The 18,951-nt window shown below is 41.8% G+C and overlaps 1 protein-coding gene across 1 annotated transcript; it reads right to left on the reverse strand.

Moving 5' to 3' along the window:
* Positions 1-4,662: 4,662 nt before the first annotated feature.
* Positions 4,663-17,826, reverse strand: POLE4 (DNA polymerase epsilon 4, accessory subunit). Its single transcript, XM_033136581.1, has 4 exons — positions 17,576-17,826; positions 15,459-15,543; positions 14,750-14,791; positions 4,663-4,903 (listed from the first exon to the last, which is right to left on the reverse strand). The coding sequence occupies exons 1-4, from the start codon at positions 17,798-17,800 to the stop codon at positions 4,890-4,892; spliced, it is 366 nt and encodes a 121-aa protein (XP_032992472.1). The 5' UTR covers positions 17,801-17,826; the 3' UTR covers positions 4,663-4,889.
* Positions 17,827-18,951: the final 1,125 nt, after the last annotated feature.

The raw sequence follows: 18,951 nt of genomic DNA on the forward strand, positions 1-18,951 counted from the left end.
GGCTGAGGGAGCCGGCGTTTGTCCACAGGCAGTTTTTTCTGGGTTACCTTCAGTAGCTGAGGGCCTCATCAAACCTAAATCCGGCCCTGCGCACGCGACACTTGAGAAGGCGTCCCGTCCCCCCGCATAGCTGTCAACCCTCCCTACTGTTTCCCAATGCTATAATAAGGGAATTTCCCGCAAAAAGGGAAAAGGTTGACAGCTATGCCTCCCCCCCCCCCCCGCCGGCAGCTCCCTGAACCCAGCACACCCAAAAAGCAAGGAAGAAATAAGACTTACTGAGAGAGCTGGAGAGACAAACCAACCAGGAGAGAAAGAGCATCCTTCTGGGCTGGGAGATTCTCTGCTACAGGGATCTCTTTATCTCCTGGGTTAATCAGAGGCGGCTGCCAAAATGGGGCTTGGCCCTTGGCAGGAAAGTGTTATCTCTTGCGGCAGCACCTCTGAGGCACCTGAGATGGGATGGAGACATGTCTGGAGGGAAGATCAAAGGAGGAAAAGGGCAAGCTTCCTCTCCAGGAGCCCCCCACTTGAAAACTCATTAAATTCTCAAGTCCCTGGAGGGATGTTTTCAAGTAGGTTTGAAAAGGGATTGAAGCCGGCATGTCCAAAGGCCGTTTTTTTTAAGGGGGGGGCCCTAATCCGTGGCCACTGGTCCCATCACCTCCCGGCAAATAGAAGGGGAAGAAATGGAGGCAGTGAGAGATTTCACTTTCTTGGGTTCCATGATCACTGCAGATGGTGACAGCAGTCACGAAATTAGAAGACGCCTGCTTCTTGGGAGAAAAGCAATGGCAAACCTAGACAGCATCTTAAAAAGCAAAGACATCACCTTGCCGACAAAGGTCCGTATAGTTAAAGCTATGGTTTTCCCAGTAGTAATGTACGGAAGTGAGAGCTGGACCATAAAGAAGACTGATCGCCGAAGAATTGATGCTTTTGAATTCTGGTGTTGGAGGAGACTCTTGAGAGTCCCACGGACTGCAAGAAGATCAAACCTATCCATTCTCAAAGAAATCAGCCCTGAGTGCTCACTAGAAGGACAGAAGTTGAGGCTCCAGTACTTTGGCCACCTCATGAGAAGAGAAGACTCCCTAGAAAAGACCCTGATGTTGGGAAAGATGGAGGGCACAAGGAGAAGGGGACGACGGAGGATGAGATGGTGGGACAGTGTTCTCGAAGCGACTAGCATGAGTTTGGCCAAACTGCGAGAGGCAGTGGAGGATAGGGGTGCCTGGCGTGCTCTGGTCCATGGGGTCACGAAGAATTGGACATGACTGAACGACTGAACAACAACAATCCGTGAGCTTCATTAACTGTGAACCCCAAAATATGTGATCCCCTTGAAACTAGTGGCAAAGTTTTGCCTGTATCTTGCAGCGAAGACCCCCATGTTTTGCAGTGCCCCACAATCGAGTAATGGATGCATCAAACCGAGATTCATAGTTAACACCCCAAAACCCAGATTTGTCCCATTCACTCCAAAAGGGGCGCCAAATTTGGGCAAAAGGTTTTGAAGCGAAGACCCCGTTTTGCAGCACCCCGCAGAGCCACAGACCCTCAAACTTCTGGGAGTCACAAGGTCACACAAACACTATACAATTCACTTCAAACCGGCACAGGTTTTTCGCTGAAAAACACAGGAAAACATTTGCCAAAGTTTGGCACAGGTTTGGAGTGAATCAGATGGCATTGCATCTCACACCAGATCACCAGAAACTATTTGGATCTCATTGCTTTAGAGCTGCACTCAGGGAACACTGTTACGGAACTGAGATTTTATGTCACACCCCCTGTGCTTTTTCACAAGGCCATTTTAAGAAATTGCCTGAGGATATTGTTCCTTACATAGCTCTCCTCTCGGGACTCTCAGGAGAAAGCATCTGTGTTTAGTCTTTGCAAGTCTGTTATCTCCCCACCCACCCACCCAATAATGAAAACTAAGTTCTTTTGTTACAGGTGGGTAGCCGTGTTGGTCTGCCATAGTCAAAACAAAATAAAATAAAATAAAATTCCTTCCAGTAGCACCTTAGAGACCAACTAAGTTTGTTCTTGGTAAGAGCTTTCGTGGTATCTGATGAAGTGTGCATGCACACGAAAGCTCATACCAAGAACAAACTTAGTTGGTCTCTAAGGTGCTACTGGAAGGAATTTTTTATTTTATTTTGTTCTACGTTCTTTTGTGTCGACGCAACTAGAGAATTAACAGCTAAATCTGGGACTCTACTCTGAATGTTCCTTTTGCAATGGTTTATAGCGGAACAATAAAACTGCTACTACGGGAATAAAGCAAGACACAGCACAGGGTGTTAATATTTGTTGTTGTTGTTTAGTCATAGAATCCTAGAGTTGGAAGAGACCCCAAGGGCCATCCAGTCCAACCCTCTGCCAAGCAGGAAACACCATCAAAGCATTCCTGACAGATGGCTGTCAAGCCTCCGCTTAAAGACCTCCAAAGGAGGAGACTCCACCACACTCCTTGGCAGCAAATCCCACTGTCCAACAGCTCTTACTGTCAGGAAGTTCTTCCTAATGTTTAGGTGGAATCTTCTTTCTTGTAGTTTGAATCCATTGCTCCGTGTCCGCTTCTCTGGAGCAGCAGAAAACAACCTTTCTCCCTCCTCTGTATGACATCCTTTTATATATTTGAACATGGCTATCATATCACCCCTCAACTTTCTCTTCTCCAGGCTAAACATACCCAGCTCCCTAAGCCGTTCCTCCTAAGGCATCGTTTCCAGGCCTTTGACCATTTTGGTTGCCCTCCTCTGGACACGTTCCAGCTTCTCAGTATCCTTCTTGAACTGTGGTGCCCAGAAATGGACACAGTATTCCAGGTGAGGTCTGACCAGAGCAGAATACAGTGGTGCTATTACTTCCCTGGATCTAGACGCTATACTCCTATTGATGCAGCCGTATCGTTCAGTCGTGTCCGCCTCTTCGTGACCCCATGGACCGGAGCACGCCAGGCACTCCTGTCTTCCACTGCCTCCCGCACTTTAGTCATCGACTCATGTTGGTAGCTTTGAGAACACTGTCCAACCACCTCTTCCTGTCATCCCCTTCTCCTTGTGTATGTGTTTATATATCGCAAGTCACTTTGGGTTACTATCTTTGCAAGTGCAAAAGAGCCCAAACTTTTTGTGACGGCAAAGTAAAGGTAAAAACGCTCAGAAAACATATTTCCCTTTGGGGACATGATATACAATGAAGTTTAAAAACAAACAAACAAACATTATTTTTCCCAAGGCCTTCCTGCTGGAGATACTAGACAGCAAAATTCCAAAGGAAGCTTCAACTGTATTTATGTATGTAAACACAGCGACAAAAATCCTTATGCACAGGAGTGGAAGGAATAAACACTACCCTCAAAAGAAGAATGGCTGATGAAAATCATGGAATATACAGAGGCTGCCAAACTGACAGCTCTGATAAGAGACACAAATCTAGAATCTTTCAAGGAGGACGGGAAACGTTTTCCAGTCCATTAAAAAAACAATTCTCTGTTAGCGAAGTCCACAGCGGGGTTTGGAGTTTTAAGGAAAAATAGCAGAATACATTGAGAAACCTGTTAAAGAGGATGAGACTGGGTATTTCAAGACACAGTTGTACGTAATCGCGATTATAAATATCAAGGGTGGGTGAGCAGGAAGAGATTAGCATTGTAGAATAAGGGTTACAGCTGTTGAGTGATAAAACGTAACTTTGAATCTTGAAATAAAAGAAATCTGAAAAAAAGGAAATATGTTTGCAGTTACCCAGTGATAGCGAGAGGGAACCAAGCAATGAGGCCAGGAGTCGAGATAGGCAAAGATCATTACCAGCCCCCACAAATGCTTAACGAGAGCAGAGATTTTAAAAAACAACGCCAAAGAGGGAATGGCTCTTGAGAATCAACATTCCCAATGCAACCTGGTCTGTCTTACAATGGCTCAATGATTATCAGCGACTAACAGGCATGCTTTTTCACCAGCAGCATCATTGCTGTGAAATGCACACCCTGCTGAAATATGAGATGCCCCCCATCTGCACTGGCAACCTGCCAGCCCCCCCTTTTTTACACACACATTCCCTCGATTTCTTTGACCCCAAGTCACCTGTTTTAATTGCGGCGCTATGTTTAACGGGGCTATTGAAACTGCGTGTTTTAATCGCAGCCACTTCTGATGCCAATGTTTTAATGAGAACGTACCAATGCGTGTGACCCAGGTGGCGCTGTGGGTTAAACCACAGAGCCTAGGGCTTGCCGACCAGAAGGTCGGCGGTTCGAATCCCCGCAATGACGGGGTGAGCTCCCGTTGCTCGGTCCCAGCTCCTGCCCAACTAGCAGTTTGAAAGAACGTCAAAGTGCAAGTAGATAAATAGGTACCGCTCCGGCGGGAAGGTAAACGGCGTTTCCATGCGCTGCTCTGGTTCGCCAGAAGCAGCTTTGTCATGCTGGCCACATGACCCGGAAGCTGTACGCCGGCTCCCACGGCCAGTAAAGCGAGATGACCACCGCAACCCCAGAGTCGTCTGCGACTGGACCTAACGGTCAGGGGTCCCTTTACCTTACCAATGCGTGTTTTATATTAGGAATTGCAAGGTAGAGACCAGGTGGCCAAGAGGTGACATACACAACACTGTACTGCACAACAGAGGTATTGGGAAAAAATGTATGTATTTAGAGTAAAAAACAACAACATACAGACTTTGGAGAAACCACAAGGTTTGGGGTATATACAAAGCAATTTACAACAGATCCTGTTTCAAATTCAGGGCCATTTCAAATCCACCAAGCCTGGCAGGCAGAAACAGGCCCTTCATCTCCCTGGGAACTTTTCCTTCCGTCCCTTTTGCACAGCACGTTCTGTTCCAATCTCTCCTTCCAGGGATTCCTCTTTCTTGCGTCAGTCCAGAGTACCTACAGAATTAAACAGAGGAGCAGGCAGACCGTGAAATAGGTGGTTTTCGAATCAAGGCAGCTACCGTTTTAACATTAGCTTGGAAAGTAGCTTGGAAAGTTTCATTTTAAAGAGGAACTAATTCCAGTTCACGTTCATGCCTTTAGGAAGGGGTCTAAATTTATCCATTTTTATCAGCTGTGCCTTGGCTTCTGTTCTGCTTCTCAGCATTCGGGTTGTTACAAACTGACGTGCTAAAGCATAAAATATACTTAAGAAGACTAAGAAAACATCAGAAAACACACACACACAACGGAATGCGAATGGTTTAATTTAATTTTTTCAACTATTAGGATCACGAACCTTCAAGGCCCAAAGGGTTGGACTACAACTCCCATCATTCCTAGCCAGCATGGCCAGCGGTCAGGGATAATGGGATCTGTAACTCAAGAATATCTGGAGACCCAAGGCTGCGAAAGGCTGCTCTGGAGACTAAAAAATACATATAAGAGAATGGATGCGATGATAAACTAGAAGTCATTCCAACTTCTACCACCAAACAAATTTAATTCAGGTTCAGTTCGCCCAGCAATTGTGGAAGCTACTTTCACATGCAGTTCAGAGACTTTTGAACCGATTCAGCGAACTTTGTTCCAAAAACCGGGCCTGGATCTACACAGAATGAGACAGCACAGAGTCCTAACCTACTGTACCCCATAGTATTTTGGGATAGTTTGAGGGTTGCAATAGCCACAAGACCCTGTTTTTGAAGGAAGAGGTTGAATTAGAAACACACACCCACACACCCCTTCAAATGCCTTTTCCTCCAGTTTGCAAATCTGGTAGGGGTGTGTGTGACTGAGTGGAGAAGTGGCAATGGGGAAACACTTTTCTACTAGAAAATAAATAAAAATAAAATATTCCAGATACTGTATTGTTGTTTGGAGGCCTTAGCTCTTAAACCCAAGGCCAACCAAACAAATCACTCCTTTACATCTCAAGTTGCCATCAAAAGGATTTCAAACACCATCTCACCGCGAAACTCCGAGACCAGAGGGAGGAGAAGGTGCAAGAAGATTGGAAGAAATTTAAAGATTTTAAAAATCGTGAAAAATTGGGACATTTGAAGCAGAATCAGTAAATATAAGTGGCTTTAGTTATACAATGTTAGATCAAAATAGTATAGAAGAAGTATTGTATATGGAATTTTTATTTTAAGGAGGTTAGAAATAAGTTAATAGTGATAAGTTAGATGTTATTGGATTTGGATTAAGACGTGCCATCTCCGCTCCCGATCGACCCTCGTAAGGGGGGAGAACGGGTGAACGGAGCGCTGACACGGGACTGAAGAGTCGGCTGCCCCTGAGGAACGAAGCAGCGATTCCGCCTTTCCTGAGCATCTGGCACTTCCTAACTTGGATTACAGTAGAGACTCTGTAAGTAAACTTGCTTTTCTTGCTGGAATTAAGACTTTTGAAAACTTACAGAGAAACTTCAAAAGGAAGCCCGCTCTCTTTGAACTGCTGATAGAGCGAGGTAGCGGCAAGAGCGCTAAGCCGCGACTAACGGGAAAAAGTTTTGCTAACTCTGCTGAACTTCGTAAAAGTGATTTTAAAGTTGTTTAAATTGTTTATAAAGACTTAAAACTGAGAATGGTAACTGAAGAAGTCACTGCTTCACCCTCTGGATAGGATTCCGGGTCAGTAAGCAGGCAGCGTAACTTAGTTGCCATTTCTCCCCCTTGGATTATTTTTTTTTTGCAACTGTTTCCAGAGAGAGACTGAATAAACTTTTTTTGTGGCTGTCTGCAGCCCAGGAAACATTGTGGACTTGGTGGATACACTATGTAAAATTATATTGTTGCCTTGGACTGTTGGAAATTAACTTCTTCTTGACTTTTGAGAGACTTTAGAACTTTAAACTTTAAGGATCTTTGCCTATTTTTTTTGGAGGGCTGGAACTGGTTGAAACTGCCTGGGTTGCCTGGGACTTCTGGCTCTGCTCTGTTGCCTCTTTGTTATCTGGATAGAAGTGCTGGCCACCTGGTGTTGATTTTTGGGACTGTTGGCTTTCTACTGTGAATGTCTGGGACAATTACTAAAACTGGTGTGACCTTGAGATTGCAGCTGCAAAGTGAACAAGATATGCAAGAAAGCACAAGAGCTAAAACACAACAAAGAAAGAGCTCCTTTTCTTTAACTACACAAGAACAAATGGCCCAGGCTATTGAGAAACTAACTTCAAGTATTGCAGAAATTACAGAAGGACTGAAAAAAGTTTCTGAGGATGTGAAACAGACACAATCCTCAGTAAACTCTGTTAATTCAACAGTAAACTCTGCAACGGAGAAACTACAAGCAGAAATAAAAGAATCCTCTCAAAGACTTGAAACATCTATTGGTCAAATTGAGCAAAACGTGAGGAAAAACAGAGAAGAAATTAATAAAGTTGCTCAGGAAGTAACTGTCTTAAAAAAGGAGACAGAGGAAATTAAGGTAGTAAAAGAGAAAATTCGGACAGTGGAACAGAAGTTAGACAATATTGACCTGGAGAATATAGAAAAAATTGGATCCAGGCAGAGAAGCGTGGAAGAGTCTCTCGCGTTTCTGCAACTACAACAGAGGGAAGGAAACATCCGTCTCAGGGGCTTACCAGAATTGGAGGAAGGAAGCCTAAAGGACTATATTGTAACTCAATTCTCAACATTTTGGCATCTGAAAGAAGAAGACGTCTCAGCACTCATAGTGAAGGCCTTCAGATTTGGCACAAAAGGAAAGAAAAGCTCCAAGACGGTGAGTGACTGTCTTATTGTGTTGAACAACAGATACCAAAGAGATTACATCTTGGACCTGCACTACAAGAACAATCTAGTGGTACAGCAGAACAGAGTTGTGCTTTTTAAAGACATCCCCAAATTTTTCCTGGATAAAAGAGCATCTTATAACGACCTAACAACTGAGCTAAGAAGAAGGAACACCTCCTTTAGCTGGGAATTTCCAGAAGGACTGACTTTTATGTTTAAAGAAAAAAGAATCAGGATAAGATCTCCGGCTGATAAGCAAAAGTTTCTAGACAAACATTTGGAAGACTTCAAGGGTTCTGCTTTGGACCCAGCGTATATGTACCGACTACCTGGGGTGTTTCCACCTCCAGGGACACCAGGAGAGCTTCCACTACCAGGAACAGGAGACCCAAGAGACTCAGAAAAAGATAAGAAAGACCTAGCTACAGGAGGATCAGATTAAAGATTCAAAATGGCTCTAAAATTGATGACATGGAATGTTCGGGGATTGAACCAGAGACCAAAGAGACACAGAGTGTTTTATAGTTTGGAAAAAAAGAATCTAGACATAATATGTCTACAGGAGACCCATGTGGTTCGACGACATAGAAGAATTCTACAAAACAAAAAACTAGGCCAAGAATTTATATCATCGGATAAAGTCAAGAAGAGAGGAGTGGTAATATATGTAAAAGAGAAATACAGCCCAAGACAGCTATTTAAAGATGAAGAAGGGAGGTACATTGCAATTGAAATTAAAGTACAAGGCGAAAAATTCCTGATTCTGGGACTTTATGCACCTAATGATAGTAAGTCAATTTTTTACAAAAAGATCCATGATCTGCTGTTGGAATACTTGGATTACAAAATAATATGCCTTGGAGATTTCAATGGGGCAGTTTCCACATTAATGGATAGATCCCAGAGGACTAAATTAACAAATGAGGGGAAACTGCCAAAGACCTTTTTCGAAATGGTTGACAATTTAAATTTGGTGGATGCCTGGAGGCTAAGAAACCCTATGGAAACAGAGGCAACTTTTTTCAGTGAACCTCAGCAGTCATGGTCGAGAATAGATTACATTTGGATATCGAATGAATTGACACCGAAATTATGTAAAGCAGAAATTGGCCCTAAAACATATTCAGACCATAATCCTGTACAAGCAAATCTAAAACTAATTTCCAAGGACTCTTTTAGATGGAGAATGGATGATACCTTGATGAGAGATACCAAGCTAGTAGAAAGGGCAGTAAAAAAGATGAAGGAGTATTTCCAATTTAATTTAAATTCGGAGGTGGAAAAGAGGACTGTTTGGGATGCAAGCAAGGCAGTAATGAGAGGGTTCCTGATAAGTGAAAAGGCAAAAAAGAAGAGACAACAAAACGCAGAAATGGAAAGACTTTTGAAATTAATCCAAGGGAAAGAGAAAGAATTAAGAGGACACCCCAAGAACCAAAAAATACAAAAAGAAATAAAATATTTGCAATCCCAATACGCTAAAATCATAAATCAAGATATCGAATGGAAGATCAAAATGATGAAACAGAGATCCTTCGAGTCAGCAAATAAATGTGGAAAACTACTAGCTTGGCAATTAAAGAAAAGACAAAAAGCAAATATCATCAACAACTTGGTAGTAAATGGAAAGATGGTGGAGAATCCAGAGGAAATTAGATGGCATTTTCAAAGGTTTTATAAACAACTGTACAAGGAGGAGAAGATAGACGAAATAGAGATTGACCAATTCCTGGAGAAAAATGGATTGCAAAAAGTCCCAGAAGACAAATCAAGAATACTCAACCACCCTATTTCGACACAAGAGATCGAAGAAGCAATTAACAATATGCAGATAGGAAAGGCCCCAGGACCAGATGGTTTGACTGCAAAATACTACAAATGTTTGAAAGATTGGCTATCACAGCCTTTAAAAGAAGTTTGCAATAAAATACTAGAAGGAGATAGGGCACCAGAGACATGGAAAGAGGCCTATATCACACTGATCCCGAAACCAGATACAGATAAGACTAATATGAAAAATTACCGTCCAATTTCTTTGTTAAACGTGGACTATAAGATTTTTGCGAACGTCATGGCTACAAGATTAAAAAGAGTGCTTAAGGAATATATACATAAAGATCAAGCAGGTTTTTTACCAGGTAGACAACTAAATAACAATACTAGAATCGTCGTGGACATCTTAGAGAAACTGGAAAAAAACATAAATATAGATGCAGCACTGATGTTTATAGATGCAGAAAAAGCCTTTGACAATATTTCTTGGACATTTATGAAGAAAAATCTGGAAAGAATGGCAGTCGGACAACGATTTTTGAATGGCATTAATGCCGTATATACAGAACAAAAAGCAAAAATTATAATCAACAGTGTGATATCGGAGGAGATTAGAGTGGAAAAAGGAACAAGACAAGGGTGCCCTATCTCCCCTTTATTATTTATTACGGTCCTGGAGGTTCTTCTAAATATGTTACGAAAAGAGAACCAGATTAAAGGAATTAGGGTGGGAGAGAAGGAATACAAGGTACGTGCCTTTGCAGATGACTTAATGTTATCCCTACAAGACCCTGAAAGTAGTGTCCCCAAAGCATTGGAATTAATTGAGAAGTATGGGCAGGTAGCCGGCTTCAAACTTAACAAACAGAAGACCAAAGTGTTGACTAAAAATATGAAAACAGAACAAATACAAGAGCTACATGAATCTACTGGCCTCAATTTTGCCAAGAAAGTAAAATATCTAGGGATCAATCTCACTGCAAAAAACCTGAACCTGTATAAGGACAATTATGAGAAGCTGTGGACCGAGATAAAAAAGGACTTAGAGATATGGACAAGACTGAAACTCTCACTGATGGGCAGAATAGCTGCGGTGAAGATGAATGTCTTACCAAGGATGCTGTTTTTATTTCAAGCCATTCCAATTTTAGATAAGTTGGACTGTTTTAAAACATGGCAAAAGGACCTATCAAAATTTATATGGCAGGGAAAAAAGCCTAGAATTAAATTCAAGATTTTAACGGACTCTAAAGAGAGAGGAGGCTTTGCTCTGCCGGACTTAAAGATTTATTTCGAAGCGGCGGCCTTTTGCTGGCTGAAAGATTGGTTTAAACTGGAAAATACTGATGTCTTAGATTTGGAAGGCTTTGATAACATGTTCGGTTGGCACGCCTATCTTTGGTATGACAAGGCTAAGGTCCACAAGACTTTTAAAAATCATATTGTTAGAAAGGCCTTGTACCAGGTTTGGGTGAGATATAAAGACTTGTTAGAGAGAAAGACTCCTAGATGGATTTCACCGGTGGAGGCCAAGGCGTATAAGAGACCTAATATGTCTGCAAGATGGTTAAGATATGCAGATATATTGCAGCAGGAAGGTGAATCGTTTAAATTGAAAGGTTATGATCAGGTAAAAAGCGAGGTCACCGACTGGCTGCAATATCATCAAATTTATGAGATTTTTAAAGCAGACAAGAAGATTGGTTTTCAAGTCGAAAAATCAAAACTGGAAACAGAGCTAATAGAATCGAATTCAAAAAATCTTTCCAAAATGTATAATTTGTTGCTAGAGTGGCATACGAAGGATGAAATGGTTAAATCAACAATGATAGATTGGGCAAAGGATGTGGGACATAACATTATGTTAGAGGACTGGGAAAGACTGTGGAAGGAAGGTATCAAATTTACAGCTTGTAATAACCTAAGAGAAAACATTATGAAAATGATATATAGATGGTATTTAACACCAGTCAAGATTGCTAAGATGAACCCGTCAATGACCAACCTGTGTTGGAAGTGCAAATCAGTGGAAGGTACCTTTTATCATATGTGGTGGACATGCCCAAGGGTTAAAGCTTTCTGGGATAAGATTTACAATGAACTCAAAAAGGTAATGAAAATTACCTTTAGTAAGAAACCAGAGGCTTTCCTTTTGAGCATGACCAACGAACAGATACCCAGTCGAGACAGAGTATTTTTTATGTATGCCACAACAGCAGCTAGAATTTTACTGGCAAGAAATTGGAAGGGTGAAGAGATTCCAACGGTGGAAGAATGGCAGATGAAGTTAATGGACTTTATGGAGCTTGCTGAACTGACCGCGAGAATCCGAGACCAGAGGGAGGAGAAGGTGTCGAAGGATTGGAAGAAATTTAAGGATTACTTAGTTAATGATGTAAAATTGAATATCTGAGCAGAATTAGCTATTGAACAGGCTTTAGCTAGATAAATTTAAGTTAAAGATTTGGTAAGAATTTTATAGTACAAGATATAAATAAGAATGTCTGAAGATTTTAAGAATAGATTAAGAACTATGTTTTTTTTTAGTAAAGGAATCTAAGGACAAATAAGAAGGTTAATAGTTATGAAAGTAGATATATAGCTACCTAAAGTATATTGGAATAACAATGCAGTGGAGGGGGTGGGGGAAGTCCCCCTTATGCTTAGAAGATAAAATAAGAACGAGATAAAGATTAGTGTTTAGACAGGTTTGTATGTGTTTTTCTTATGTTTATTGTGTTATTGTTTGATTTGTTTATTGTTTATTGTATTCTGTATTTTTAGTGTATTGGTGTATGTTTTGTTTTCTTTATATATGCATATGGAAAAATAATAAAATCTTTAAAAAAAAAAAAAAAGGAAAGTTTCATTTTAAAGAGGAACTAATTCCAGTTCACGTTCATGCCTTTAGGAAGGGGTCTAAATTTATCCATTTTTATCAGCTGTGCCTTGGCTTCTGTTCTGCTTCTCAGCATTCGGGTTGTTACAAACTGACGTGCTAAAGCATAAAATATACTTAAGAAGACTAAGAAAACATCAGAAAACACACACACACAACGGAATGCGAATGGTTTAATTTAATTTTTTCAACTATTAGGATCACGAACCTTCAAGGCCCAAAGGGTTGGACTACAACTCCCATCATTCCTAGCCAGCATGGCCAGCGGTCAGGGATAATGGGATCTGTAACTCAAGAATATCTGGAGACCCAAGGCTGCGAAAGGCTGCTCTGGAGACTAAAAAATACATATAAGAGAATGGATGCGATGATAAACTAGAAGTCATTCCAACTTCTACCACCAAACAAATTTAATTCAGGTTCAGTTCGCCCAGCAATTGTGGAAGCTACTTTCACATGCAGTTCAGAGACTTTTGAACCGATTCAGCGAACTTTGTTCCAAAAACCGGGCCTGGATCTACACAGAATGAGACAGCACAGAGTCCTAACCTACTGTACCCCATAGTATTTTGGGATAGTTTGAGGGTTGCAATAGCCACAAGACCCTGTTTTTGAAGGAAGAGGTTGAATTAGAAACACACACCCACACACCCCTTCAAATGCCTTTTCCTCCAGTTTGCAAATCTGGTAGGGGTGTGTGTGACTGAGTGGAGAAGTGGCAATGGGGAAACACTTTTCTACTAGAAAATAAATAAAAATAAAATATTCCAGATACTGTATTGTTGTTTGGAGGCCTTAGCTCTTAAACCCAAGGCCAACCAAACAAATCACTCCTTTACATCTCAAGTTGCCATCAAAAGGATTTCAAACACCATCTCACCGCGAAACTCCGAGACCAGAGGGAGGAGAAGGTGCAAGAAGATTGGAAGAAATTTAAAGATTTTAAAAATCGTGAAAAATTGGGACATTTGAAGCAGAATCAGTAAATATAAGTGGCTTTAGTTATACAATGTTAGATCAAAATAGTATAGAAGAAGTATTGTATATGGAATTTTTATTTTAAGGAGGTTAGAAATAAGTTAATAGTGATAAGTTAGATGTTATTGGATTTGGATTAAGAATAATGGTGAATGAATGATAAAATAGTTACAAAGTTACTAAAGTAAATTATAACTGAACGAAGATGAGAGAACGGGGGAAGTCCCCAATTAAGATTTGAAATTAGATTTAAACAATAAGTTTGTATTGTTCCAGTGTTCGTGTGTTAGGTATGTATAAGTTTCTTTTTCTTTTTCTTTGTTCTTGTTCTTGTAATTGTAGTATTGTTATATTTGTATTTGTGTGGTTTATTTCTTGTTTGTTTGTTGTTTGATGTTGAAAATTAATAAAAAAATTCCTAACAAAAAAACAAAAAAACAAACACCATCTCATATGCCCACAAGCCGCAAAACACACTGTTGGAGCAATTGAAGGATCCAACCCACACACACATCCATTAAGGCACTGGGAAAGGGTATGTGAGAGCACGTGATATTTCCTGGACTCCAACTCCCATAATCCCTGGCTGCTGGTTATGATAGCTGCTAGGACTGATGGGAGAATGGACTCCAACCATTTTTGGATGGCATTCACACTGGCTACCCAGGGTGACTTTCAAGTTAATTCTTGAAATTAACTTGACTTTAAATTAACTTGAAAGCCTTGAAATTGCTGGCTTCACATGCACACCATACCTCTGAGGTTCATGGCTTCCCCCAAAGAATGGCAGGAACTGTAGTTTGTTCAGGGTGCCAGGAATTATAGCTCTGCGAGTGGCAAATTAACAGTTCCCAGGATTCTTTGGGGGGAAGCCATGAACTTTAAATGTATGCTGTAGATGTGACCCAAGTGACCCGCCGCCTGAATTGGAGCCAAGCCTCTGCCATGTGCGAATGTGATAAGGAGACACTGGAGCCTCTCCAGCACATTATGTTCGCTTGCCCCTTGTTCAACGTGCCACGGGCAAATTTGCTGGGATCAATCATACAGAAACTAGAGGGCACCCCACCAGAATTCCACCTCGCCCAAATCTTGCAGGATAAGGATACTCATACGACCCTGAAAGTGGCAAGGTTCCTGGTCGCTGTCCTTACCCAAAAGCGACGCCAAGGAGCACTACAAGCTAGCTAAGGCTTAGTATGCCATTCTATTTTATTGTATTTTATTGTTACTGTGGTGTTTTAGTGGCTGTTGTTCCCACTTGCATAAGTTGTTATCTATGTGTTTTTTACTTGTATGGGCCTATGGCTGTAAATAAAATTCTATTCCATTCCATTCAGAGCCAAAGTAAGGCGAGCTCACCATTCTGACAAAGCAGCGATACCGCAAAGAAAACTTGAAACAAAACCTTACCTTCCAGAAACGCAAACTCGTCTATTGCTTCTATGGCGTTGTCTGCGGCAGGAGCACCAATTTGAAAAGGAAATAATAGTAAAAGGGAAATTAGGACTGATATCTGCAGGGATGGATCAGATCACAGAAATGTGTATTCCGAATTAATGGCAGCTAAGTTCAAATCTTCTCCATACCCTTGCAGCTTCCCCAGATCCCCGATATGGCCACTCTTTTTCTGCCTGTAAGGTTGCTCGCAAGTAACTGGGCAAGACTCCAACCTGTCTTCTAACAGGTTTATTGTGCATGCTATTTACAGTGCAGAGCTGCAAGTTCATGCCTGTATCAGTCACTCGCAGAATCCAGGAGTGGCCCCTTCCAGCTGGGACCTCAACATAAGAATCAGTTAAAATGTCCAGGAAAACCCAGGTATATGGCAGCCCATATGGGAAGCGTTGATTTTCTTTTGGTAAATTCCCTAAAACATAGCTTGAAAACTTCTATTTATTGGAGATGTTGCAAAAAAAAGCCCAACAACTTTGCCCCCCCCAAAAAAAAGCTCACTTTTCAAAATACGGCAACCCCATTTTGTTTAGTTCTTTGATAACCCACGAAGCATTCCTCTGGTTTACAACCTTGTCAACGCATTCATTTAGGTTCTCAAGAATTAGGAAGACAAGATGGGTGGGGTATAAATGATAAAATTATTATTGTTATTTTACTTCCTTACCCAGGTCTTTCCTCTGGAGAGTTTTCCGTTTTCCTTGCTGTGCGTAGATGTAGGCATCTTTTGCAATGGTTTCCACAAACAACTCCTATGGGGATGGAAGCAAAGCGGGGGGAAACAGCTTATATGGACTGTGTGAAAAGGTATCTACTTTTGTCTGTCCTGAATCACCAAAAATTCAGCTTTGCTGGATGACCAGGACTTTTGACATTATGGAGAGAGGAAGAGAAACTTTTCTCTCTGTTCACTTCCTTCTCACAGTTTTTATACGCCTTTCTTATATGTCTGCTTTCTTGCTTTTTCTCTGAACTGAAACGCCCCCAAATGTTGCAACCCTTCGTCATCAGGGAGTTGTCTCACCACCACGATCATTTTGGTTGCCTTTTCTGAGCCTTTTTAAAGTCCACAATATCCTTATTGAGTTGAGGTGTCCAAAAAAGTAAAGTATGGTAAAAGTAAAGGACCCCATGACAGTTAAGTCCAGTCAAAGGAGACTATGGGGTTGTGGCGTTCATCTCGCTTTCAGGCAGAGGGAGCTGGCATTTGTCCGCAGACAGCTTTCCGGGTCATGTGGCCAGCAGGACTGAACTGCTTCTGGCGCAACAGGACACCATGAGGGAAGCCAGAGCGCACGGAAACACTGTTTACCTTCCTACAAAAAAGGTACCTATTTATCTACTCTCCCTGGTGTGCTTTCGAACTGCTAAGTTGGCGGGAGCTAGGACAGAGCAACGGAAGCTCACCCCTTGGGGATTCAAACCACTGACCTTCTGATCGTAGGCTCAGTGGTTTAGACCACAGCGCCACCTGTGTCCAAAGAAGTACATGGTATTTTCAAGCACATTCATGCCATAGATTTGTATAACAGCATTATGATACTGTGCATTAATATGGACAGCCATGTTGGTTTGTTAGAAGAAGACCCAAAAGCCACAGTGGGGTCAATAGCTTTATCTTAACAAATAAAAATTTCACTCAGCAACACTACCAATGGTACATCCCAATACTAAAACATCCTATTTTATTAATCTTAATATCAGTGTTCTCTCAAAACAGTAGAATCATCAATAATTAAGTGTCATCAGCACTTTATTTACTGCAGAGTATTGGTTATCATATTATTAATTAATATAAAGCCATGGTCAAATCCAACAAAATGTCTTATTGCACAGAATAAAAAAGTAATTCTCAAATAAAGTGTGCAAATTAGATCTGAGTCCCCTTTGCAATTGACCGCTAGCCCATCCGGCAACTGCTGGTTTGTTCGTTTTTTCCTTCTTCGGATGTTGCCATGGCCTCTGGCTAGCACAATAAAAATTATTAAATTAAATTAATTAATATATGAATTTATTTAAAATATGAATCCTGCCTGTCTCCCAAGTTAGGCTTTGCCTTTTACATGTGTCCCAAGGAAATATACCAGCATAAGATGATTTATAAACAATTTGGGGAGCTAAAACTTATAATATTAATTATGAGCATTAGAAAAATAATTACGATTACTGTATTAGACACACCAATATTCACAATTAGGATAAACATTCAAGAATAGCCATAATTATAATCAGAACACCCACAATTGTAATTAATTCATACGGAGCATGTAATAATGAATTACTTGGCCAGGTTAATTAACAGAACAAGCATCAGGAATATGTTTGCAGAATCCCACCCTCTCTTCGCCACGTGGTTAGAACTTGCAGCCAATCGCCGTAGCCAGAAGTTGCTCAGCCCCGCCTACCTTCCACCCTCCTTTCCACTCTGTCACGCCTTTCACCCGACTTAGGGCAAAAGTAAGCTTCTGATTGGCTAGGGGTGACCCACGTACCCACCCGTCCCCGCGTAGCCGAAGACAAAACAGCCTTCTGATTGGGCAAGGGCGTAACAGTCCAGGACCGCCCACCTCCTTAGCTCGAGAGAAACTCACGTCAAACGCCGCAGCTCGCGCCAACCACGAAAGCCGGCCTCCTGATTGGCGAAGGCTTAAAAGCGGGGCCCCGCCCACCGCCTTAACCTAAGTCAATCACCGCCGCGCGCTCGCGCGCCAACGCAGTCGGCCTCCTGATTGGCCGAGGCAAACACGAGACCCCACCCACCGCTTCCCTCAGTCAGTCGCTCACCGCAGCGCGCGCCAAAATGAAGATGGCCTCTTGGCTGGCCAGGCTGACGTCCGGGTCGGCTTTGACCAGCGCCTTGACACGCGCCAGCGGCAGTCGGGCTGGCCGGGCCGCGCTGGAGGAGGTGGCAGCAGCTGCCGCCCCCGGTACTGCCGCCGGCGGCGGCGGCTCGGACTCTTCGTCTGCCGGCGCCGAAGCCGCCACGGCGTTTCCCTCAGCCAGCGCCATCTTAGCCGGGCTGCGGAGTGGCGCCAGTGCGCCTGCGCCGCGGCCGGCCTGTCAATCGAAGCGCCCATCTCCCGCTCTTTGCGCTCAAACGCCACGCCCCCTCTTGCGCGCCACGTGCTTCTTGAGCCCTATATGCTATCACATGTTCAAAGGCGGCTAAGTTACCACGTGGCAAACCTCTAGACCGGATTCCAGTTGTCAGGGAACTGGCTCGTTGCTAAGTTAACCCATTGGAAAAGTAAGCGATGAAGGGTGGGGTGGGGGATATTCATTTTGAAATACGGAGTTTTGGTTGCCATGTATTTTATAAGAAGTAAGAAAATAGTCAACCATATACATTATTAAGGACAACAGTCCCTTTCCAGAATATCCAGGAAAGAAGTGTGTTTTATAAAGGCAGATAACCAGCTAAAATATTATTTGATACACGATGCTCCCCTACATTTTTTAAAAATAAAAAGTATAGAACCTTTGAGCATTCAAATGGCTTTGTGGACATTTTGTCGTAATCTTTACGAAAAATCCTGTAAGGTAGGGTGCTGCTAATAAACAATACATAAATCCTTCTCGTAATCACCACCATGGACTCAATATTCCATTGTGTGCATATATATATATTCTGGTTTAGAATAAATTGAGGTAGTGATTATTTCCTTTTACTTGATCATATTTAGTATTGAGAAGTACATAGAAAGCAAGAATCCGAGAACAGCGGGACCAGAAATTAATCAAAGACTGGACTAAATTTACGAATTATTTGAAAGACAATGATACTCAATTGAATACGTTTATAGGACTACAAGAAGCTTTGTAGACAAATGAAGAAATATTATTGTAATTATGAATTTTATAGTGATTATTGTGTATATGATAATTTAAGCAATGATAGATTAAAGAAGTATAGATTAAAAAGATAAAAAAAGAGAAGTACATAGAAAGCTGCCAAATTCCAAGTCAGGGCTTCACATTGTGGCAATGCCCCTCCAGAGTTTTCGGTGGCATCTTACAAGGTAACTGGAATCAAAACTGGAATCTTCTGCATGGCTTTCTGACAGTTACAGTTTACCCACTGCATATTACCCAGACCTTATTTAATTTACACTGGTATTAAAAAATATACCGATGCAGAAGCTGATAGAAAGGAGAAGTGT

The sequence above is a fragment of the Lacerta agilis genome, chromosome 18 (genome assembly GCF_009819535.1).
Source record: "Lacerta agilis isolate rLacAgi1 chromosome 18, rLacAgi1.pri, whole genome shotgun sequence".
Lineage (NCBI taxonomy): Eukaryota > Metazoa > Chordata > Lepidosauria > Squamata > Lacertidae > Lacerta > Lacerta agilis.

What these genes read in the sequence shown, in the direction of transcription:
- POLE4 (XM_033136581.1), bottom strand. Translation starts at nt 17,800, where the DNA reads ATGGCGCTGGCTGAGGGAAACGCCGTGGCGGCTTCGGCGCCGGCAGAC. An exon ending in TCATTTTGGCGCGCGCTGCG is followed by an intron (nt 15,544 to 17,575) that starts GTGAGCGACTGA and finishes CCATCCCCATAG; the next exon opens with GAGTTGTTTGTGGAAACCAT. An exon ending in TCTCCAGAGGAAAGACCTGG is followed by an intron (nt 14,792 to 15,458) that starts GTAAGGAAGTAA and finishes CTCCTGCCGCAG; the next exon opens with ACAACGCCATAGAAGCAATA.